General features: G+C 43.0%; 1 protein-coding gene across 1 annotated transcript in view; it reads left to right on the top strand.

Moving 5' to 3' along the window:
• The window catches only part of lpp (LIM domain containing preferred translocation partner in lipoma), a 144,827-nt gene that overhangs the window by 96,486 nt on the left and 29,064 nt on the right, over positions 1 to 19,277 (top strand). Inside the window, exon 9 of the mRNA XM_054602612.1 lies at positions 7,672 to 7,768. Coding sequence (XP_054458587.1) covers positions 7,672 to 7,768 — 97 coding nt within the window. The remainder of the gene's footprint in view (positions 1 to 7,671; positions 7,769 to 19,277) is intronic.

The raw sequence follows: 19,277 nt of genomic DNA, 5'->3' as shown, positions 1-19,277 counted from the left end.
TACTGTGCTTCTTCCTCTTTTTACGATTGGGTCAAGGAAAAAAAAAGCGCCGGTCAGCTGAGTGACACCATCAATGTATTAATCATATTGTTGGTTCAGTCACCAGGCAGCCAGGAAACACCTGCATAAACAGTGGCCCCTGCTGGCTCCTCGTGGACATGGTCTCCTGTCTGCTGCACCACCTCTCTGTGTGCCACTCGTCTTGCACAGGTTTTCTCCGTTGCTTTAACTAGATTTCACTCTGCCCTCTCAAAATCCTCCTCTGTCCACAGAAGGACCCTTTGGCTTGGAGTCCATGCGACCTGTGCACTCTCCAAACATTTGCTTTCTCATCAATGGAAACATCTCGGTGTATTGTTTTAAGCAGCATTTAAGCTGGGTGTCATTCAGGTAAACCACCTCATCGTTCTGCCGGAAAAGTTAAGGACACATGGTTGTTTGTCAGGAGGCAAAATTACACAGGAGACAGACAGCACCGTGTGTTACAGAAAGGGGAAGTGCAGGTCACCACTGCGTCCATTTGACGGATGCAACCTGTGTGGATCTTCATTATGTCCACCACACGGTTTAAACAGAGATCTGTGCGGCCACATGAGGAAGTAGTGAAACCTGCATCCTGTGTAATCTGGTGTTTTGCTACATTTGTGGGTTTTTTAATGGTATACGAACAGACGCCAAATAAGTTTCATCTCCATCCCAGCGATTTGTGCAGTCATTTGTTGTTGTTGTTTTTTTTATTTTCAGATTGCTTGTGGCTCCCCTCTCTACACTCTGATTTTCAAATATCTGTTTGCAGGGGGATGTGTCAGTTCCAAACAGATGACCTAGTTTTTTTACACACGCACTATCTTAACAAACATTGAAAGGCCCCTCTCCACATACATTAGGTTTCTGTTAACACACTGGAAATTCATCCCCTTTTTTTATTTTTTTTATTTTTTACAGGAATTCACTTTACAGCAAAGATTTGAACGGCCATGGAAAATGTAAATTATGAAATCGGTTCATTTTTAATTATCGCAGGATGCTCTGCACACAGCTGCTCTACAGTTTGCTGTTCTTCTTCTTATTATTATTTTGTATTATTCCCCGGCATTTAATTGGAGCTGAAAACAGCATGACCTATTTTGTTTGGAGAGAATGTGTTTTTAAAGCGGGGGCCTCCTTCGCGAGGTGGCCCTGAGCTTAATTTGCAGCGCCGCGACGGCTTCTCCTCAAAGTGTAATGCAGATTACTCATAACCTGTTTAACATCGCAGCACGCAGCCAACTCATCAGCTGGATTACATAAGAACGTGTGAATCGTTTCGCAGACCTAACGAGTTCTATTGAAAAAAAGCATCTGCCAGAGAAATGACAAAGCAACTTTCCACCTCCAATGTTACTTTTGATAAGACAAAAGAGGAAAAACTGACGTGCCCCACGTTGCTAAATATCTCGTTATCACCTGTGTAATCAGAGCAGACCTGCCTTTTTGTATTATCATTAATATAACTGCCGCTTCTATCTGGTCGGACTCGAACGATTGAATCCCAGTAAACGAGGCCCACTCCAAGGTTTCAGTTGTAGTTCACGGTTGTGTCAAAGTGACACAAACAATCTTGGTAAAATGCATCTCTGCACTGGAATCACATAAAGCCATCCGCTATAAATTCATGGCTCTTAATACACACGTTTATTTCAAATTAAAAGCATATTTAAGTGTTTAACCCATATGTTTTGATGCCAGACACACGACATGCTGTAGCCCCCCCCTCCTATGAACACACACACATGCAAACACAGACTCACAGGAAGGATAGTGTGACTGATCCAGCAATCCTGTCATTGTTGTGGTAAAACAAGAGTCGCCTAAGCAGCTTTAATCACTCGTTTAGTGAAGCGGCAACAAATGTTTTTTTTTTATTATTATTATTTTTTAGATATTCCAATCCAATATTTAAAAAATGTCAATCCCCTCATGAACCCTAACTAATGCGACAGTCCATTTGCCGTTGTTCCTTTATTATTACTATTATTTCTTAATAAGCCGGTTTCCCTCTCTGAGGCTCTGTGTCCATTTTCAAATGGTACCATTGTGATTTAGGGGGACAAAAAAAAAAGCCAGGAAGTCAGATTGAGAGCCGAGTAAAGCTTCTCTATTAAAAGCCCGAGTTAAAGCCGCAGCTCCATCGACACTGAGGAGCGTCTCGCATTGTAAAGTCCATCATCATTTTAATCTGTGGATAAATATGTCCATGAGTGATTATGTCTTTCTCCTGTTTGTGCTGATCGTGCAGGAAATGTTAAGCCATTGTAAAAAGGTGAGACAATAGGTTTTTGTTGTTCAGGTTGAGTATTTTGGGGTTTTACAGGAAGTAAAAAAAATACCCAGCTGATAGACGGCTGCAGGTTGAGAGACACAGATTAGTGTTGTTGAGCAGCTGCCTTTTGTTTGGGCTCTCTTCTCCAGCGTTTGCTCAGTGGGTAGTGCTGCTGATTCAGTGGCTCTCATCTCATTGTGTACGCTCGTCGCTTTTCAACTGTGAAAAAAAAAAGGAGTACTGGCCTTTTAAACTGTATAAAAAATATGAGGATGCAGCTCATGATTCCTCAAAAGTTTAAATTAAATTCCCTTTCTTTTCCTTAGGAAATATATATAATATAATGATACTGCAGCTATAGTGCCTTTTTTCTAAAGAGTATGAAACAGTTTTTTGCCATATTTGTAAATTCCAGGAGACGTGCCGTCAACTTCGGTGTGGTGCTACTGACCTGAACATGTCATATCCCTGTACAGTTTCCACAGCTTATTACAAATCTCTCAAAGTCAACACATCCACATTTTAAATTTGTAAACTTTTTAAAAATTAGGGTCGTACAATACATTCATCTGTTCAGAGACACAGCACAGGCATTAATGTGTTTGGGGAGCATGCCATTTGACTACGGCTTTTTTCATGATGTCCATTCATACTGTAGTTTCAATTCTAGATAGAAAAATAAATTATAAATTCAATGAAAGAAAAAATAGAGGCGAATAGTGAAATTGGTTACGATTTAAATGAGAAGAAAATAAGTCTCATAGATCAGATCAGATAAAAGAGTATGAAATAATTGGGAACCATTTATAATTCTTTTGGTTTCTGTTTCTACATTGTGTTGCAGTGAGAGGCTGCGGCCTCGGCCAGGAGACTGTGAATGTCTTCTTAGCAATTAAAAGAAGGTCTCTCATCATAAACGTCAGAGTTTCTTTGGTCAATTAGTCAAGTTTTTCAAGCCGATTACTTTTCTCTGGTAAAAAAACAATTTTTAAAGTGTTGCTTTTGTGTAAATCATTGTGGAATGTTGGTCATCTAATAAGTTATTTGGTTGAGGACAGCCATAGTCTGATTGTTGTTCGTAATAATAAGAAAAATAGTTTTGCCACTTGTTATCTGAAATGATGGTGTTCATCTCAAATTCCCATTTTTCATTCAAAATCAAACTATTATCCATTAGTCATCCTGGTAATATCTAACATATGTGCGACATAATCTTTTTTTTCACAATCCCTTTAATTATTAACATAAATACATTTTAATATATATATCGAAAGAACACATGTGTGAAGTACTCATTTCTGTCCATTCTCAGGTGTTTCTGTTTATTCAATATGAACATGAAATGCAAAACTAACCAAATATTGTATTGGCATGCTCAGACAACTTCTGTTCTACCACACGGTTACAAACACATAGAAAAACACAGCCTGACCAGTCACCATGACTCTTATAACAGTAAGATGACCAGCTGATCCCAGAGCTGTGCAGGAGATATGCAGTTGATGTTTGTCAGAATGCTGTAGAAGAAAGTGTCTCTCTTTCTTCTAGCTCAGGCAGTTGGTTCTGTTCGTTATGTTGGTCAGATATTTGCTCAAATGAAGGTACAAAGTGATCTCAAGCAGATGTAAATTTGCACAACACGACACGTGACCACTGCCGGAAGTTAACAGCCAAAGCTAACAGAGCTGGAGCGTGTCCTTGAAGCTGAAACTCAAAAGGACAATTGTTCCCCTTTTCAACAATCCCACACAGTGTTTTCTGTCTCAGTTAATATATATTTTAATTCTAAAATTCTAAAGTTTGACTTTAATAGTTTTTTCTTAAGTAATGATTGACTTTAGTAATGTTGCAACAAGCAGGGTGGACCTGTGTCCCACAGATCTGTGAGCGGCCACCAAAAGCATTTTGTTTTGTTTGCTTGAGAGCTCTTTTTTCTTTTTTCCAGCTGAATTAACACAAGGGAAATTCGTTCGGTCAGGTTCTCCAGACACGAGGATACCATGATGTCCACAGTAAAATAAAACATGCATGGCTCAGTGAAAAATAGACTCTCAGTGCCTCGTCGTGCTGATAGCTTTTGTAGCCCATTGGGAATATAGAAAAAAAATATTCTAAGGTCTTTGCCATTGCAGGTGATGGTATGTAAATAGTTCCAGCTTCCTGTCCACTTCCACTCCTTTCGTTCCCCCTCCGTTCCTCCATCGTCTCTCCCGTTCACTCTCTATCACTGCAGTAGAAGACAGACCCTGAGGTTTGGTTCTTAGTGGGACGCGATGCTGTCAGGGTATCAGGTGAGAGCACGTACTGAGACCCCCCCCACCACCACCACACTCCCACACACACTCCACTCCACCCCTTACTTAATCAGTTCTGACACAATGCCAATTCCACAGTGGGTGGCGCACACAGCTTTGTTCATAGACTTGGCAGCGGGGCAGCCCGTCTTCTTCCAGACTCTCTGCTCTTGTCTGCTCACCTCTCGCCGTCACGCCGTATCAGGTAGCACACGACGGTGGTCACTTTACAGATGATATTGTTGTTTTTGAAGTGGCCTGGCATTTTCACAACAGTGTTGTGAAGCGTGGCGGCATTAATGATGGCCCGTCAGGACGTCCTTCAGCGGTATTTCGACTGATAAAAAGCAGATGACCTGAAACTATGAGCCTCGACATACAGGGGGGGAAATGGGCTCAGCCGTTAACCCGGTCACAGCCGAGTTTAAGGGCTTACTTCAATGAAACTGCGACGGAGTGTCCTGAGGGCCCATGCAAACAATTTACGAAACGGACCCAGACGTAACTGAAAAAAACCCATGTCTGCAGCACGTATAGCTGCTGTACGGTTCCCATTGTTGCCTCTGAAAAAAAAGGGCCAACAGGAACTGCGAAGCAATCATAAAGCATGCAGGGAAGCAATTTCTTTCTCTTATTCAAGTGAAAAATTATTCCGTGCTGTCACAAAAGACTCCCTAACAAGGTGCTTTAAACTCTCTGGCAGTGCATTGCTGCAGGGTGTCAAAGAGTGGATAAGCTATAAATGAAGCTTAAACTCAAAAGTCTGTTTCTGGTAATAGCAGCGTTTCGTTCCCTCTCCAATGTGCTTTTGATGTGGAGCTCAGATTAACAGGGTTAAATCGTCCTCCTCACTGTCTCAGGGTAACAACACAGGCATAATGAGCAGATTGTTGACAACAAGAGCACTTCTTTTGGGTGTACGAATATTATTAGCGGTACCTGTGTGCAGAGTATTGAACCCCCTCCGCGCACACCTCCGTGGACCGTTGTGTGTTATAAAAAGAAAAAAGGCCATGCAATCTGAGGCGACAATAGCAGAATATCCAAACGATGAGGAATGTTTCTCTCTTCTCCTACTAATCCTCCATGATCCTGATCGTTTACGGTCAAGTGGCTGAGGAGAGGCAAGGTGGCAAGTGATCTGAAAGCCCAGCTGCTCTCTAGAGAGCGCTCCGGTGCGGCGGAGAGGTTTGCATGTCCAACGTGTCGATACCTCAGAGTTAATGAGGCCTCCCATTTGGGCTTCTGTTATCGGCCAGCCGTGTCCCAAGACCCGGGGCAAGGATCGTAAAGTTGTGGACGCTCCTCCATACATTTTTTTTTTTCTTTGCACTACCAGCTTTAACGTGCCAAGCTGTATGATTTCAGTCCTGGGTGGTTTACAATTGCTTTTTGAGTGAAAAAGTGTGCTTAGCTCTCTGGAGTCTTGGATTACGTCCAAAATTCCATACTAACATGCTATTTAGTACGCTAAATGCCGGACCCCATGCCGTCATAAATTTCCCAAAATGCAATGTAGAAGAGATGTTAACGTTTGTTACCGACAATGGTGGACAACAATGTAACGTCAAAAACGCTTTAATATCAGTGCAAATATATGGTTCCACAGGTGTACCGTATTTTTCAAATTAGTTCAGACTTTATGATTCTCACAAAAAATGTCGTTTGGACACACCACGTTTGGCACAGGTTCCCATGGTTACGCATCTCCAGCTGGCAAGTAGTTTTCCAGGAAGTGACGTGGGTATTACACTTCAGTTCCTCCAAAAAGATACATGCTACTGTTTATTCACAAAAGTACGATGAACAATTCGACTTAACTTCTGTTCTTGAAATTATGACTGACACTTACAATTAGTCAAAGTAATGACAATTGCATGCATACAAATCCAGTGGTCAATAACACCTGAAGACACGACCTGTAATTACTCTTTCATTCTGAGTACAAAAACATTTCCCCACTCCATCTACTATTGACGAATCTGATTTCTTTATGTGACACAGTAAACCGCGGGTGAATTAGTACAAAACCTGTACCGGTCGCTAACATTCACCCGGCTCCCAGATGTCACAATTAGGAACATCTCGAAAAGGTCAGCTTAGATCTCTGCCCGCGTTACAATATTGAAAATCAAATCTACTGTAAAGATCCAGCCCGGCCCCCAGATCTATAGGGAACGTCGCCGGAGCGTCGCCGATTTCGGTAAAAAAAAAAAAAAAAAAGCTCAACCGAGCAGCACGCAGAGAGTCAAGGTCAGGCCTCCGGGGCGTCTGCAAAGGACACACACCTGTGACGGGATTGCGGCGTGATCCAGGGGGGCGGGGGAGGGGGATGATTGGCAGGAAATGTCATGCGCAACGTGGCAGCAACGTCCAGACACACAGCGGGCGGATGTCAGAGACGGCGTGATAAGAGTGGAGGGCAGGCAAAGAGTGGCGATTTCAGAGAGTTACGTCCTCCTTCTGAAAACGCTCACAGATTAAGCCTCAACACGGCTCACACCTTCAAGTCCTTTGTGCTCAGAGTGCGAGTACAGAACTATCTCCAGACCCATCACCCCCGATGTGCACGACTTAAAAAGTAGCTTTGCCTCCCTTTTTTCCTTCTGTTATCATTATTTTCCCCCAAAACAAGGATTAGTCAGGGTCACCGTTTTTTTTCCACATGCTTGTATTCCACAGAAGGATATGCACAACCTTCTGGGACGCACACCGCTGGGTCCTGAGCCAGGGTCAGATATCTCAGAGGGGGAAGGCAGACCGAAGACCATCCGCTGCATTTTAATTAAACTCAATGTGCTTTGTTTGACCTTGAGAGAGTGCTTCGTCCTGATTTATTGAAGTCAGGTTTTTTATATTTTTTTATGAATCTTTAAGTTAAACCTAGACGTATGTTGTCAAGCAATACATCCCCCCTTTTTTTCTTTTGTTTTTTGATCCGCATTTAAAGCAGCATTTGTAATAGGTGACATTCATCAGCCAGGTGGAAACGAATGCAAGGAACCTCCGACATGTTCTGCATTACCTCGGTCGGCTTTTATGAATCTCAACTATGTTCCTCTCCCTGGTTCTCAGGGCGGCTCTCACATGGCCCACCCGGAGGACGAGCTGGAGCGCCTGACCAAGAAGATGCTGTTTGACATGGACAACCCACCGTCCGAGGAATATTTTGGTAAGAAAGATGACTCACACACACACATGGTTAGCATGAGACTTTTACACAGCAGGCATAAATATAAAAGCAACTTTTTCGGCTGTCACTGCCGGTTATATCGACTGAACTCCATTTAACTACTTTGGTTTTAAGTCCTGTTATTGTGTCACACTGTTAGAAATCACTGGAACACTGCTTTTCCAACTAGGACTTGACGAAGTCAAAAGGTCTGTTCTGAGAAAAGTCTGTATACTGCAATGGTCAGCTTCCTGTTTTTTTGTCAACATAATAACCTGTGGCAGTTTAAACCCCAATGCAAATGTTTAAACCTAGGGTTGGTAATCTTGAAAAACTAGCAAAGAGTACTCTAAATTTAAAATCATCCAACCGAAGAACCTAGCTTACTCTTTTCCAATGAAAGTACCTAGCAGCGCTAGAACCAAGAGTTGCTAAATCTAGGTAACAGCGAGAGCCATGCCACCAAAATGATCATTGTGAATGTAAACAACAAACACGGTTGTTGTTAGCACCCACAGCTTTCAAGCTAGAAGCTTTGGGAAGACTCTGGTGACGAGCAATGAGTAGGTATGTAGTTGGACATAACAGCTAGCCCCGTCCAATCATTACACTCGGGCCGAATGACCATTTGATTGATTGATTGATTGCTGTCGGGATGTAATGAGAATTTTAACAAAATTATCAAAAATGTTTTTGAAGAAGATAACCCTAGCTTTAAGTTATCATTTTATATTTATACTTAATTAACAGTATTTTAATCAGGAAAAACATGATCTTTTTTTAAAAGATCTCCTGTTCAAAATGGCTGTTTAGCATAGTTAACACATAGATCAACTGTTGTCCATTATATACAGTATCTCAGACATCTTTTTTTTTATAACGAAAGTGAAGTCATGCATGACTCATCGCAATAGTCCTGGCAGACCACTGACATTTCATCTACCACAACTGTCATCACGTTCACGGAGACAGCGCGGTGGTCTTCATGATCTAACAAGCTCTCACTCACTCCTGATGACCCCTCTGCTTGTTAAACAGTACTAATTGAATTCTCAGCCTCCTCCTGCTCCACTCTCTTCTTACCACATGGTGATAGGATCCCTTCCCCCTTGCCTGTTATACTTCACATATTGTATGTATAGAACTTTCTGAACCTCAAGCAGGGCTTTTTGCTCCAGTCACATTTTTCTCCCTGTGGCCTCGTTTTTCACTGCAATATAAAAGTCCTCACCTCTATGGAAACAGCACAATCCTGGCTAGAAGTAGAGATAACTCAAACATGGCTTTTGTGCATTATAACACAGTTACGATGCCATAAATCATAATTTGATAATTTATTTGACCAAAGTTTGAGAAAAAAAACCGAATCTTTATATTCAGTATTTTTCCAAGTGTCCACAAGGGTTTCCACTGTTGTAAAAAAAAGAATTAAGGTGTCACAATGAAGCATATATTGAATCACATTTTTACAACTACCACTTATATCCTCTCTGCCCTCTCTCCGGCTCAGCAGCCTGCAGTTCAGTCGAAGTTTCATAGAATATGTGACGTGACTGCTGGTTTCAGACGGGTTAATCATCGCTTCCCAGTTACACTGAGGAGCGTAGAATGTAATGGGTTTTTTTCAGAATCTGTTTAGAACAATGGGGTTTATTTGGTGCTAAATCTTTTAATTAAACTTGTAGAATAAAGTGATTTTGATGAATTATCACAGTTTTAAGCTCTGATTTGGTTTATTTTACTGACAGGAAAGTTCATCACACATGATATGTTCAAGGACCGTCAGAAAAATGAAAGTCTCACAGAAAGTTTTACACCTTCTGGCCATGATAGACATTCTAGTTTTGGTGATTTTTAATACATGCTTTTCCATCCCGCCAGCATTGTTTTGAGGTTCAGAGGAAACCGTTCTGAACACATTAGCACAGGTATTATGATCTCATTAGTCATTTTTCACTGAGACATTGTGACACTAAAAGGAGAAACAAACAGACTGGAGAAATGTGTCCTAGACTGCTGGATTTGCTTCAAAACTGAAGCCATGCCACATTTAGGATAAGGTTTCCTAGATGAGCCCTCCCAATGGCCCACAAAGTTAGTTTTGCATCACAAGAACAATCGTTTTTTGGGATGTGGCTCGAGGCCACGAAGTTCAGAGCAGGTGTGTATGATGCAGACCAGGTTAACCTAGTATTCTCTGTACTTCTTATCTGTTGATTTCCAAGTGTCGACTGAAGTGTCTGGGAAGTAGTCCTCAAGGTAGAGTCTCAAAACGATATCAGCACGATCAAAGGATAAGGCTCGACTCCTGCTCGGGGTATAATGAGAATGAGAGATAAAGGCTTTGGACGGATGAAACATCCTGATTTTCATAAAACTCTGTATCTTGTTTGATTGTCCAGCAGTATTTTCTTTTTTTTTACACTATTTCTTTTACCCTTTTTTTTCTTCCTGAAGCACTTCATATTTGATTTGGTTCTCTTTTGAAAAACATACTAAATATATATATAACTGCCAGGATTAAACAAAATACCAATTTCAATATTATTTAGCAAAAATAGGATTCAAAAGAGACGGCTCCTGCGCATTTATATTTAATTTCTGTTTTTCCGCCCTCTGTAACCTCCGCTGCCAGCAAGTGCCATCCCTCTGCCGCTCTCTTCTCTAGCCTTTAATCCCCTTTGCCCTGGAATTAATTCCCATGCCCATTAGATACCTCACTCAATACATTCAATAGGACTCTGGAGCAGGCTTTATATCAGCACATAATCGCACGGCACACCACGATAGCATGTGTAGGTGTATTATAGCTGCAGGGACATGTATTTAACTGGAATTAAGGGATATTCGGCTTCACGTTGGTGCGCGCTGATGTAAAGACCTTAATTGGTCCACATTAGGCATAGGTCAAACGGATCTGCTGGCTTAAAGCAAAGTGCAGTCATTTTTTTTTACAGAAGAACGGCCCTCAAAGCCTCGCTGGCCTAATTTTTACTGCGGTGTATTTCGCGACGCGGTCCTGGCTTGAACTCCCCCCTCTATACCATTCACACGATTTTGTCAACTATAAGGCCGAGCGGCTGAGGACATGCCAGTTGAGAAATGGGTCATATGTGAGCTGAGGCCAGAACGAGTTAGGTGCAGCGTGCGCGTCCCCGACTGACAGCGGCTGTCTGTTGCTGGAGTACAGTTCGGAGGAGGGGGGGGGGGGGAGGCGGTCATCGTGTGGTTAAACAAGGCGACAGCTGAATTTCACTGAGAGATAGAGAGAGGATGAGGGCAGGGAGCGTGAGATTGAGGTGGCCGCGGGGACTCATTAGGAGAGGGGTTTCAAGCACAGGCACATGCCGTTCTGTGGGTCCACAGAGCCCCCCGTCCTCCCCCGCCAAATACTGTACATACAGCCGCCACGGTAATGTCCAAACTGTCTGTAGTCCGGCACGTCATGTACTCTGCATTCATTGCTGTGGGATAATCAGTCCCAGAGCATGAGCCTTTTGTAATTAGAAAGAATATTACGGCACACAAGCCTCTTCTTCTTTCTTTCTTTTTTTGGTGGGGTAGAGGGGGGAGAAGGGCTAGCAGTTGTTGAAACCCTGCGGCTAGTAATTAACAAAATTAATCAAAGAATGACTGCGATCTGTAGCACGCCACTGGACTGGATGGCCGTCTTCCTATAGCGGCAACGGTTTTTTTTGTTGCTAATGTCTTTGATGAGCCTCTAATCTGAAACGGCTATAGTGAGTTTCCATTGGTCCAGGGGGGGTTAATTGAATCAAATTAACGTTACACTCGGGCTCCATGATGTCACAAGGAAACTTTTTTTGGTAGACTCAACGGATCTCCGGCGCTAAGTTACGCAACATCATCATGCTCTTTTGAACAACAACTACAGTCCAGCAAGTTGCAGCGAGGAAGACTTTTTATTTTTGCGGGGAAACGGGCACATTAAAAAGCAGCTGTTCTCAAAAAAAACCTGAAAATGATTCTCTATGAAAGAAGGGCTTTTCTTTGCAAGAAACCCGGTTGGCAAGCCAGAAAATTCCTCCTGTGATTGAAGCTTCTTTGCAAAGCAACTGATTAGTCCTGATTTAGAGTTCCAGATTAGATTTGAGTAATCTGAAAGAGCCTTTTCTCCAAATGTCATCATCCGTCATCTTTAATCCACTTAGGTTGTGCGTAGGTGTACTGTGTTTGTGGAAATCTAATAAGACACAGCTACTCAGCTCGCGGTACACATGCCTCGGTGTTTGTGCATCAGAGGAACTTACAATATTTTGTCACTGCTACATCTCTTGTCAACCAAAAAAAACCAGGACATAAAGCTGAATAATTGAAAGGAGATGCCTTGCATTATTTACAATTAGTGATGATGATACTTATGCAGTGTAGTTCATTCTGCCGCAGAGAATCTGTCTTTATTTCCCCTTTAATATCGAAGTTGAGAATTCCTTCATGCAATTCCCAGACTTTCAGTACTTCACTGTATCGAAATAAAAGAATTGTAATATCCACTCAATATTTATGCGATTTTCAAGTCGGGAGACGGGAGAGAGAGAGAAAGCAGAGGGATTCATTTGGGCATACTGTACTCCACACAGGACGCCGAGCTGTCGGGAAAGCCTCTCCTCCTGGTTTGAGCCGGCCTTTGTTTTTATGATAAGAGCCGGAGAAGAAAAAAAAAAAGGCAGGCTTTGCCATTTCCCCCTCATAATGTCAGCTTGAGCAACCCTCATAATTTATAAGACACCTCACATGAAATTTTCATGAGGAATCTTGGAAGAGATACAAATGGCAGCGTAGCTCCAGCAACAGTACAGGCCAGAGGAGTCGGGCGCGGATCAGCCAAGGTAATTGGGTCAGAATAAAAGTTTAGGTTCACACAGTGCGCTCCGGCGGAGCCGCCCGTGTTTTCTTCATAACCCAACTGAGCATCACAACTTAATGTATTAATAGGCTTCCAGTTTAGACAGCTTTGTGCATTGTCTAAGATGCTCCGTGGAACTCATTTGCATTTTACTGAGGTCGCCCTCAGCAACCTCTTAGGAGTTTGCTTTTAGATGTGCCTCTTCATGTCATAACAAGTGGGATGTGTGTCAGAGTAAAACCTTTTCTGCTGGCTTAAAAAGACGCCCCCACCCACCCCACCCCTCCACCCGCTCCCCCACCACGCTCCACCTCCACAGTCTCCAAATGCCTTTGGCCAACCATCTCCCCCAACTACAGCTAACTGTTTCTATTTAGTGTATGAAGGTGTATCTTTAAAGTCATGCTCTAGTAAACACGCAGACACAATGTGATTACTTTTAAATTTAGAGACATTTACATACATAAAATGCAGCTGGAAGTAAAATTTATAATTGTTTTTAAAACAAGGTCTTTAAAGTTGTTATTCTTAAGATTTTCATTAAATCAAACTCTTGCTTTTTAGACAATTAATGGTCAGCATTTTTCCAGCAATAGACATTTAATATATTTGCATTCTTTAGTTACCTCTCTATATAGTAGTTTTCATCGGAAGATGGTGAAGTCCCCCATTCCTGCCCTGAATTCAGGGATCATAGAAAATGATGCATGCTATCAGCATAGTTTTTTTTTGTTTAGTCTCATTGATGTCAGCCTCACTGTCAACTGTTCTCCTACAGCTGTACCAGAGTTAATGCTATACTAACCAAACACTTCCTGCTGGAGCTGATTGACATTAAAACCTTTCCCCTGGCAATTGAATTTGAGTTGACTGACCCCTTCATTAAAACAGTGTGACGTTATTTGACCAACCGATTGTTAAACCTCGGATTCAGGAGGAGCAATGCGGATTTGTTCTCGCTGTGGAACAGTGGACCAGCTCTTTACCCTTGCAGGTCTGTAGGATGGGTCATGGGTGTTTTCCTAGCTAGTCTATATTTGTTTTGTGGACCTGGAGAAGGCCTACAACCGTGTCCTGCTGGGTGTACTGAGGGAATACTGGGTACCTGGGTCGTTGCTACGAGCCATGCGGTTCTGGTACGACCAAAGTGAGAGCTCTGTCCGGATACTCGGCACAAAGTCAAGCACGTTTCCAGTGCGTGTTGGCCTCCGCCAGGGTTGTCTCTTGACAGCAGTCCTGTTTGTGATATCCATGGACAGGATTCAAGGCGCAGCCAGGGGGATGAGAGTGTCCAGTTTGGCAACCTCAGAGAATTGCATCCATGCTTTTTGCAGATGATGTGGTTCTATCAGCTCTATCAGACCGTGACCTACAGAGTGCACTGGGGCAGTTTGCAAATTTCGAGTGTGAAGTGGTCAGGATGAAAGTCAGTACCTCCAAGTCTGAGACCTTGGTTCTCTGCCTGAAAACGGTGGATTGTACCCTCTGGGTTTGGGAGTGAGTCACTGCCCCAAGCGAGGGAGTTCAAGTATATAGATAGACAGGCGGTATGGTGCGCCGTCAGAAGTGAAGAGGGAGCTGAGCCGTAAGGCGAAGCTCTCGATTCGTCCATCTACGTTCGGACCCTCACCTATGGACATGAGCTTTGGGTAGTGACCAAAAGAACGAGATCGACGATACAAGTGGCTGAAATGAGCTTCCTTTGTAGGGTGACATCCGCTCAGCCTTAAAGACAGGGTGAGGAGCTCATATATCAGACGGGAGCTCGGAGTGGTTCGGGCATCTGATCAGGATGCCTCCCTTTAGAGGTTTTCCAGGCACTTCCAACTGGTAAGAGGCCCCGGATAGACCCAGAACCAGTGGAGAGATTACATATCTCGTCTGGCCTGGGAACGCCTCTGGTTTCCCCAGGAAAAGCTTGAAAGCATTGCCGGGGAGAGGGATGTCTGGAACACCCTCCTGAGGATGTTGCCCCCGTGACCCTGACCCGGATAAGCTAAAGCAAATGGATAGATGGAAGTTATTTGGCTCTGCAAAGAACACTTTCCATTGAATTTCTCTTGACTCCACCATGTTGGACGACCATGTTTCTACAGTACCCAAGACAGGACAAACCAACGACTGTCACTAGAAACAGGTGGCAACCTCCAGTTCTGAGGAGTGAAGCAGATGCGGATTGCTTATAACTTCACTCTCACTTGATTTATTCCCTCAGTAAACATTGTAAACATGAGTTTATGGTCTCAATCTCTTGTTTCACGTCTTCTTCAATACAGCATGATGTTCATTTAGTAAATGATGCTCCATTTAGAGTCAAATAGAGCATAAAGCAGAGTATGCTTAAGGGAGGGCTTACTGTGAATGACAAGTCACAGCTGTATGCGGCATCACTACAGCTTTTTTCCGCATTCCAAATATGGTCACTTCAATTCATCGGTTGCAAAAAAGACGCTAATCCCTAATCCAGGATGGCGGAAGCGAAATCGCCAAACTCGAGGCAGTCCATAAACCAAATATATATGGACTGCCTCAAAAATAAATCTTAATGAAAACATTAACTTTTTTATTTAATTTTGAATTTGCAGTGTTATTACAAGGAAAATGTTACTTTATTTCAATTGCACTCAACCAAAATATGTGGTAAAATAAAAAAAATAATTTAACAATACAATAGGTGCACTTTGATCATTATATGTACTTTATTCGAACAAATAAATAGAAAATAAAAACAATAGAATAGTTGTCCTTTACCTAGAATGTAATTACAGTTGATTTCCTCCCTCACTATGATCGATTTTCCTCCAATCACAGCAGCTCAATGTTGCCTCTTTGTTGTACCGCACTGCATTTCCTGTGTGTATATATGTATGTTGCAGCTACACTATGAGACAGAGGAGCATAATGCTGCTGGAAGGAGGTCAGCGACCACCCAGGGGCAGGAGGGGGGGGATCATATGAGGCAGTCTGGTGACATGGCAACTAGTCTAAATCCCATGCATCACTATGCCACCTACAGTGGATTATAATGTACGACCGCAAAAAAACAGATTATACAACACAATGGCCACGGATGATCCAACATAGCCGCCTTTTTTAAGAGAGTAGTATGTGTGTCAGTGTAAGGCTGCGGATTTGACTTCCAAGACCCCCCTTTTTTTTTTTCATATGTAAATAACGTCGCTTTGATTTGAAATCTACAAATTTGTCAGAAATTCTACAAAAACCTCCATTTTATCTCTTTAAACCGTCCATAATTCCGTTCTTTTATGAATTACATTTTAGCAGCTTTTTTTCTGCTATGTCATCATCTTGCTCATCATTGGTCACATGGCGTTTTCAGTGCTTCATTTTGTCTTGCTACTGTTTGGAGCGGCGAGGGCAGCTTTCATAAAACATGAACAGAGGTTTTTTATTTATTTGTTCAGCATAGTTTATGGGTCCTCGTTGCCATTTCGGTTCCCTCGTTATCTTGTTCCCGCACAGCCGCTGACCTCGCAGCGCTGCTTTCTAGTTTCTCAGCTGATGCATTGTGCCAGCATGGGGCTCCTCTTTCCCCAGCGACAGAAGCCCCCTCTTTTTCTTCTTTTTTTTTTCTATGGCAGCAGTTCATGTGAGGTGACCACTAAACCCCCTCCCGCCGAAACCGCCCCCTCCCATTCCTCCCCCCGCCAGGCTCGGGCGCTTGCTATCCTGCCTCGTTGAGACAGCTCCACTGAGGCTTGCAAGATCAGCTGCCGTGCAAGCCCAGCTGAGGCTCCGGGCGCTCACGTTGCTAGATTTCATTTGTGAGTGAGCGTTTGACCTCAGGAACGAGTAGGCATGCGGCGGCACGCTCGACGCACGCGAGTGCGGGTGTGCACGGATAAACAGCGCGTAAACACGCAGAAGTCTCTGAACTCGACCACATATTGTGGCTCACACACGCACTCTCACCTGTTCCCTGCCTTTTCCCCCTCTCTCCCTCACCCCAGTCGCCAGCCCCCTCCTGTCTCTCCCCAGCACCCCTCCACGTCGCTCCTGCCAACCTGCTTCTAAAACATGTAACCTACACTCTGCCCCCCACCTCCCCCAACTCTCTCCGCCGCGAGCCCTGACAGGCCGAGCCGTAATGCTTAGTGGCACAGGCTGGCCTATCCTCCGTCCTCCACCGTTGCCGCAGCAGCTCTGCAGATTGCTGTTTGCTGACATTGGGAATGAGATTAAAGGCAAAGGGGGCATGGGGGTGGGGGGGGGGGGAGAGAGAGAGAGAGGCACGGGGAGATTGAAATACAGCGATGACAGCTATTTCTCTTGTCATACGAAAGGCGACTGAAGGCCACAGCATTGTCGGGCTGCACGGCGGGGCAATGGGAAGCAACAAAGTAGATTAACCTAGAGGGGGGGGATAAAGCGGCACACAAACCGTGGCCCCTTGGCGGCTCAGTAGCCGGCGGTTTCACTCCTAATGTGTTCAACAGACTTCTTTTCCGCTGTTAACCACCGGCCGACCTATTGTTTACATATTTAATGAAGCCTGAGGGAGTTATCACAACTTTGTACCTTTGTTTGGCCCACCTCTTTTAAGGCGTCACAATAGATTAATGCTGCATTAGTGGGAGGAAAAGCTTGTTTAAAAATGTAAAGTACAGATAATGAGTTGTCCCCATGTCTCTATTAGTCACGTTTTGATGCATTCCTTTTAGCATTGTTGATACTGAAACGCAACACATGCAGTAGTTGACTGTGTCTTTGTGTTTTTCTTTACCACCATATCAATCAGATATGTAATCCAAGCGCAAAAAAAACTTTAGCTAAAGTCCCAAAATGGATTTTGTGGTTCTTTTATTAGTTTTGGATACGAAGCAACAGTTTTCCGGCTCTTGCCTTTGGGGTTTGCAAGGGTTGCACCAGCAGAATTGTATTCTTTAGTAACACAGTGCGAAAAAGTTTGGTCTCCCACAAAAAAAAAAGTTCCTTGCGATCCTCCTTTACACGCACGATCTTTGATTTCTGACGATGTAAGATCAAATTGAGCTGCAAGTGTGCTCCCTCTCTGCCTTTCATGCCGCTTCAATATCGCGGCGTGGAAAAACAAAGAAGGCAAAGACTGAGGGAAAATCTGAAGCGTTCTGCCACTCAACATCCCCCCGTTCCCAAACAACAGCGTCTCACTGCCACTACAAATACATTAGAAATCAATTATTTATGGAACAGAGTCAGGGCCTCTTTAATCTTTTCCTTTTATCCAATTAAATTGTCTAACCATTCTAAGCCTCCGCAGCTCACAGGGAATGTGCTTCTTTAAAAAAAAAAGGGAGAAAAGAAGAAAAAGATTTTCTCTCCAGTCCTTTCTTTTGACTTTCGATGTAACAGAGAAGAGACACTTCTGAGGGTTGAGGAATGAAAAGGAAAGAAAGTGAGTAAAGTGTAAATGAACCCCCCGCACCCCCCCACCCCGTCACCATTGCATTGGTTCTACAGGAACTATTTGAAGTTTGGATATTAAGACTCTGGTTCCATTCCCCCTTCGTGAAGGGACGCTGGGGAGCGGTGAGGCCTTTCATGATTCCTTTATGCCCAGCTGAAATAGTTCGAAAGTATTTGCGATCATCTCAGCAGGGGGGGTGAACACGATGCTTCTTCAATTGCCGTCCTGTATTATTCAAGAAGTCAATTGAAGTAGCGCAGTGAAATTGAAAGTGTTCACTTCCGTTGCAGCCCGCATGAAATTATTGATGCGCGGCATTGTAAAACAACGCCGTCTGTTATCATACAGTGGGACTGTCAGAAGAAACAAAAGACAAGCTTTACGTTTTTACACTTTGTGGATTCGTGTTCTCGCCTCACAATGAGAGACGTTATAGAAGAAGAAGAATAGAGCTGAATGTGTGGATGACAAACGAGGGCTCAAAGACCTTGATTCTTTTAGTTCAAGTGGGGTAACTTTAGTCTTAAGACATTTGAATTGATTAAAAAAATGCAAGTAATTGACAAAACCAATTGATGACAACTTGGATAGTTGATTAACCATTTATGTCACTCAGGAAGCAGAAAAAGCCTTTTAAAGGAGAGAATTTGCTTTTCTTAGTTTTCAGTGTGAATATACAATATTTAAATTTTGGACTGACGGTCAGTCAGATATCACCTCGGGCTCTTGGATAATTTGATGGACGTTTTTGACAACTTTTTCTAACATTGCATAGTCTAAACAATGAATCAATGAATTCCAAAAATGGACGGATATTAACAATGAAAATAGAGCTGGACTGATTTGTCGATTGAGCGATTAGTCATGAAATGTGAAAGCCATTATTTAAAGCAAAGGTTGTCTGGTTTTAGATTCTTAAATGTGAATGTTTGCTGGGGTTTTTTGGGTTGTTTCTTGGTTGTCTGAAATCCGATCGGACAAAACAATCCTATGAAGACGATCAATTTTCACAATTTCCTTCCAATCAATCCAGAACATGATGAAAATATTCATTGATAATAAATATGATAATTAGCTGTGGCCCTTGTTCATGATACCATTTTATAATCCTTTGCCTTTTTTTCCATTATGGAAAACCTCAAACCTTCCACACAGTGTCCAACAGTTTGAACTTTGGCCAATCACAGCAATACTTTGTTCTATAATTTACTTTGTGTCCTACGCATCACCATCAG

The sequence above is a fragment of the Anoplopoma fimbria genome, chromosome 8 (genome assembly GCF_027596085.1).
Source record: "Anoplopoma fimbria isolate UVic2021 breed Golden Eagle Sablefish chromosome 8, Afim_UVic_2022, whole genome shotgun sequence".
NCBI lineage: Eukaryota > Metazoa > Chordata > Actinopteri > Perciformes > Anoplopomatidae > Anoplopoma > Anoplopoma fimbria.
The sequence above is the reverse complement of the archived record's forward strand: the minus strand, read 5'-3'. Positions and strand labels throughout refer to the sequence as shown.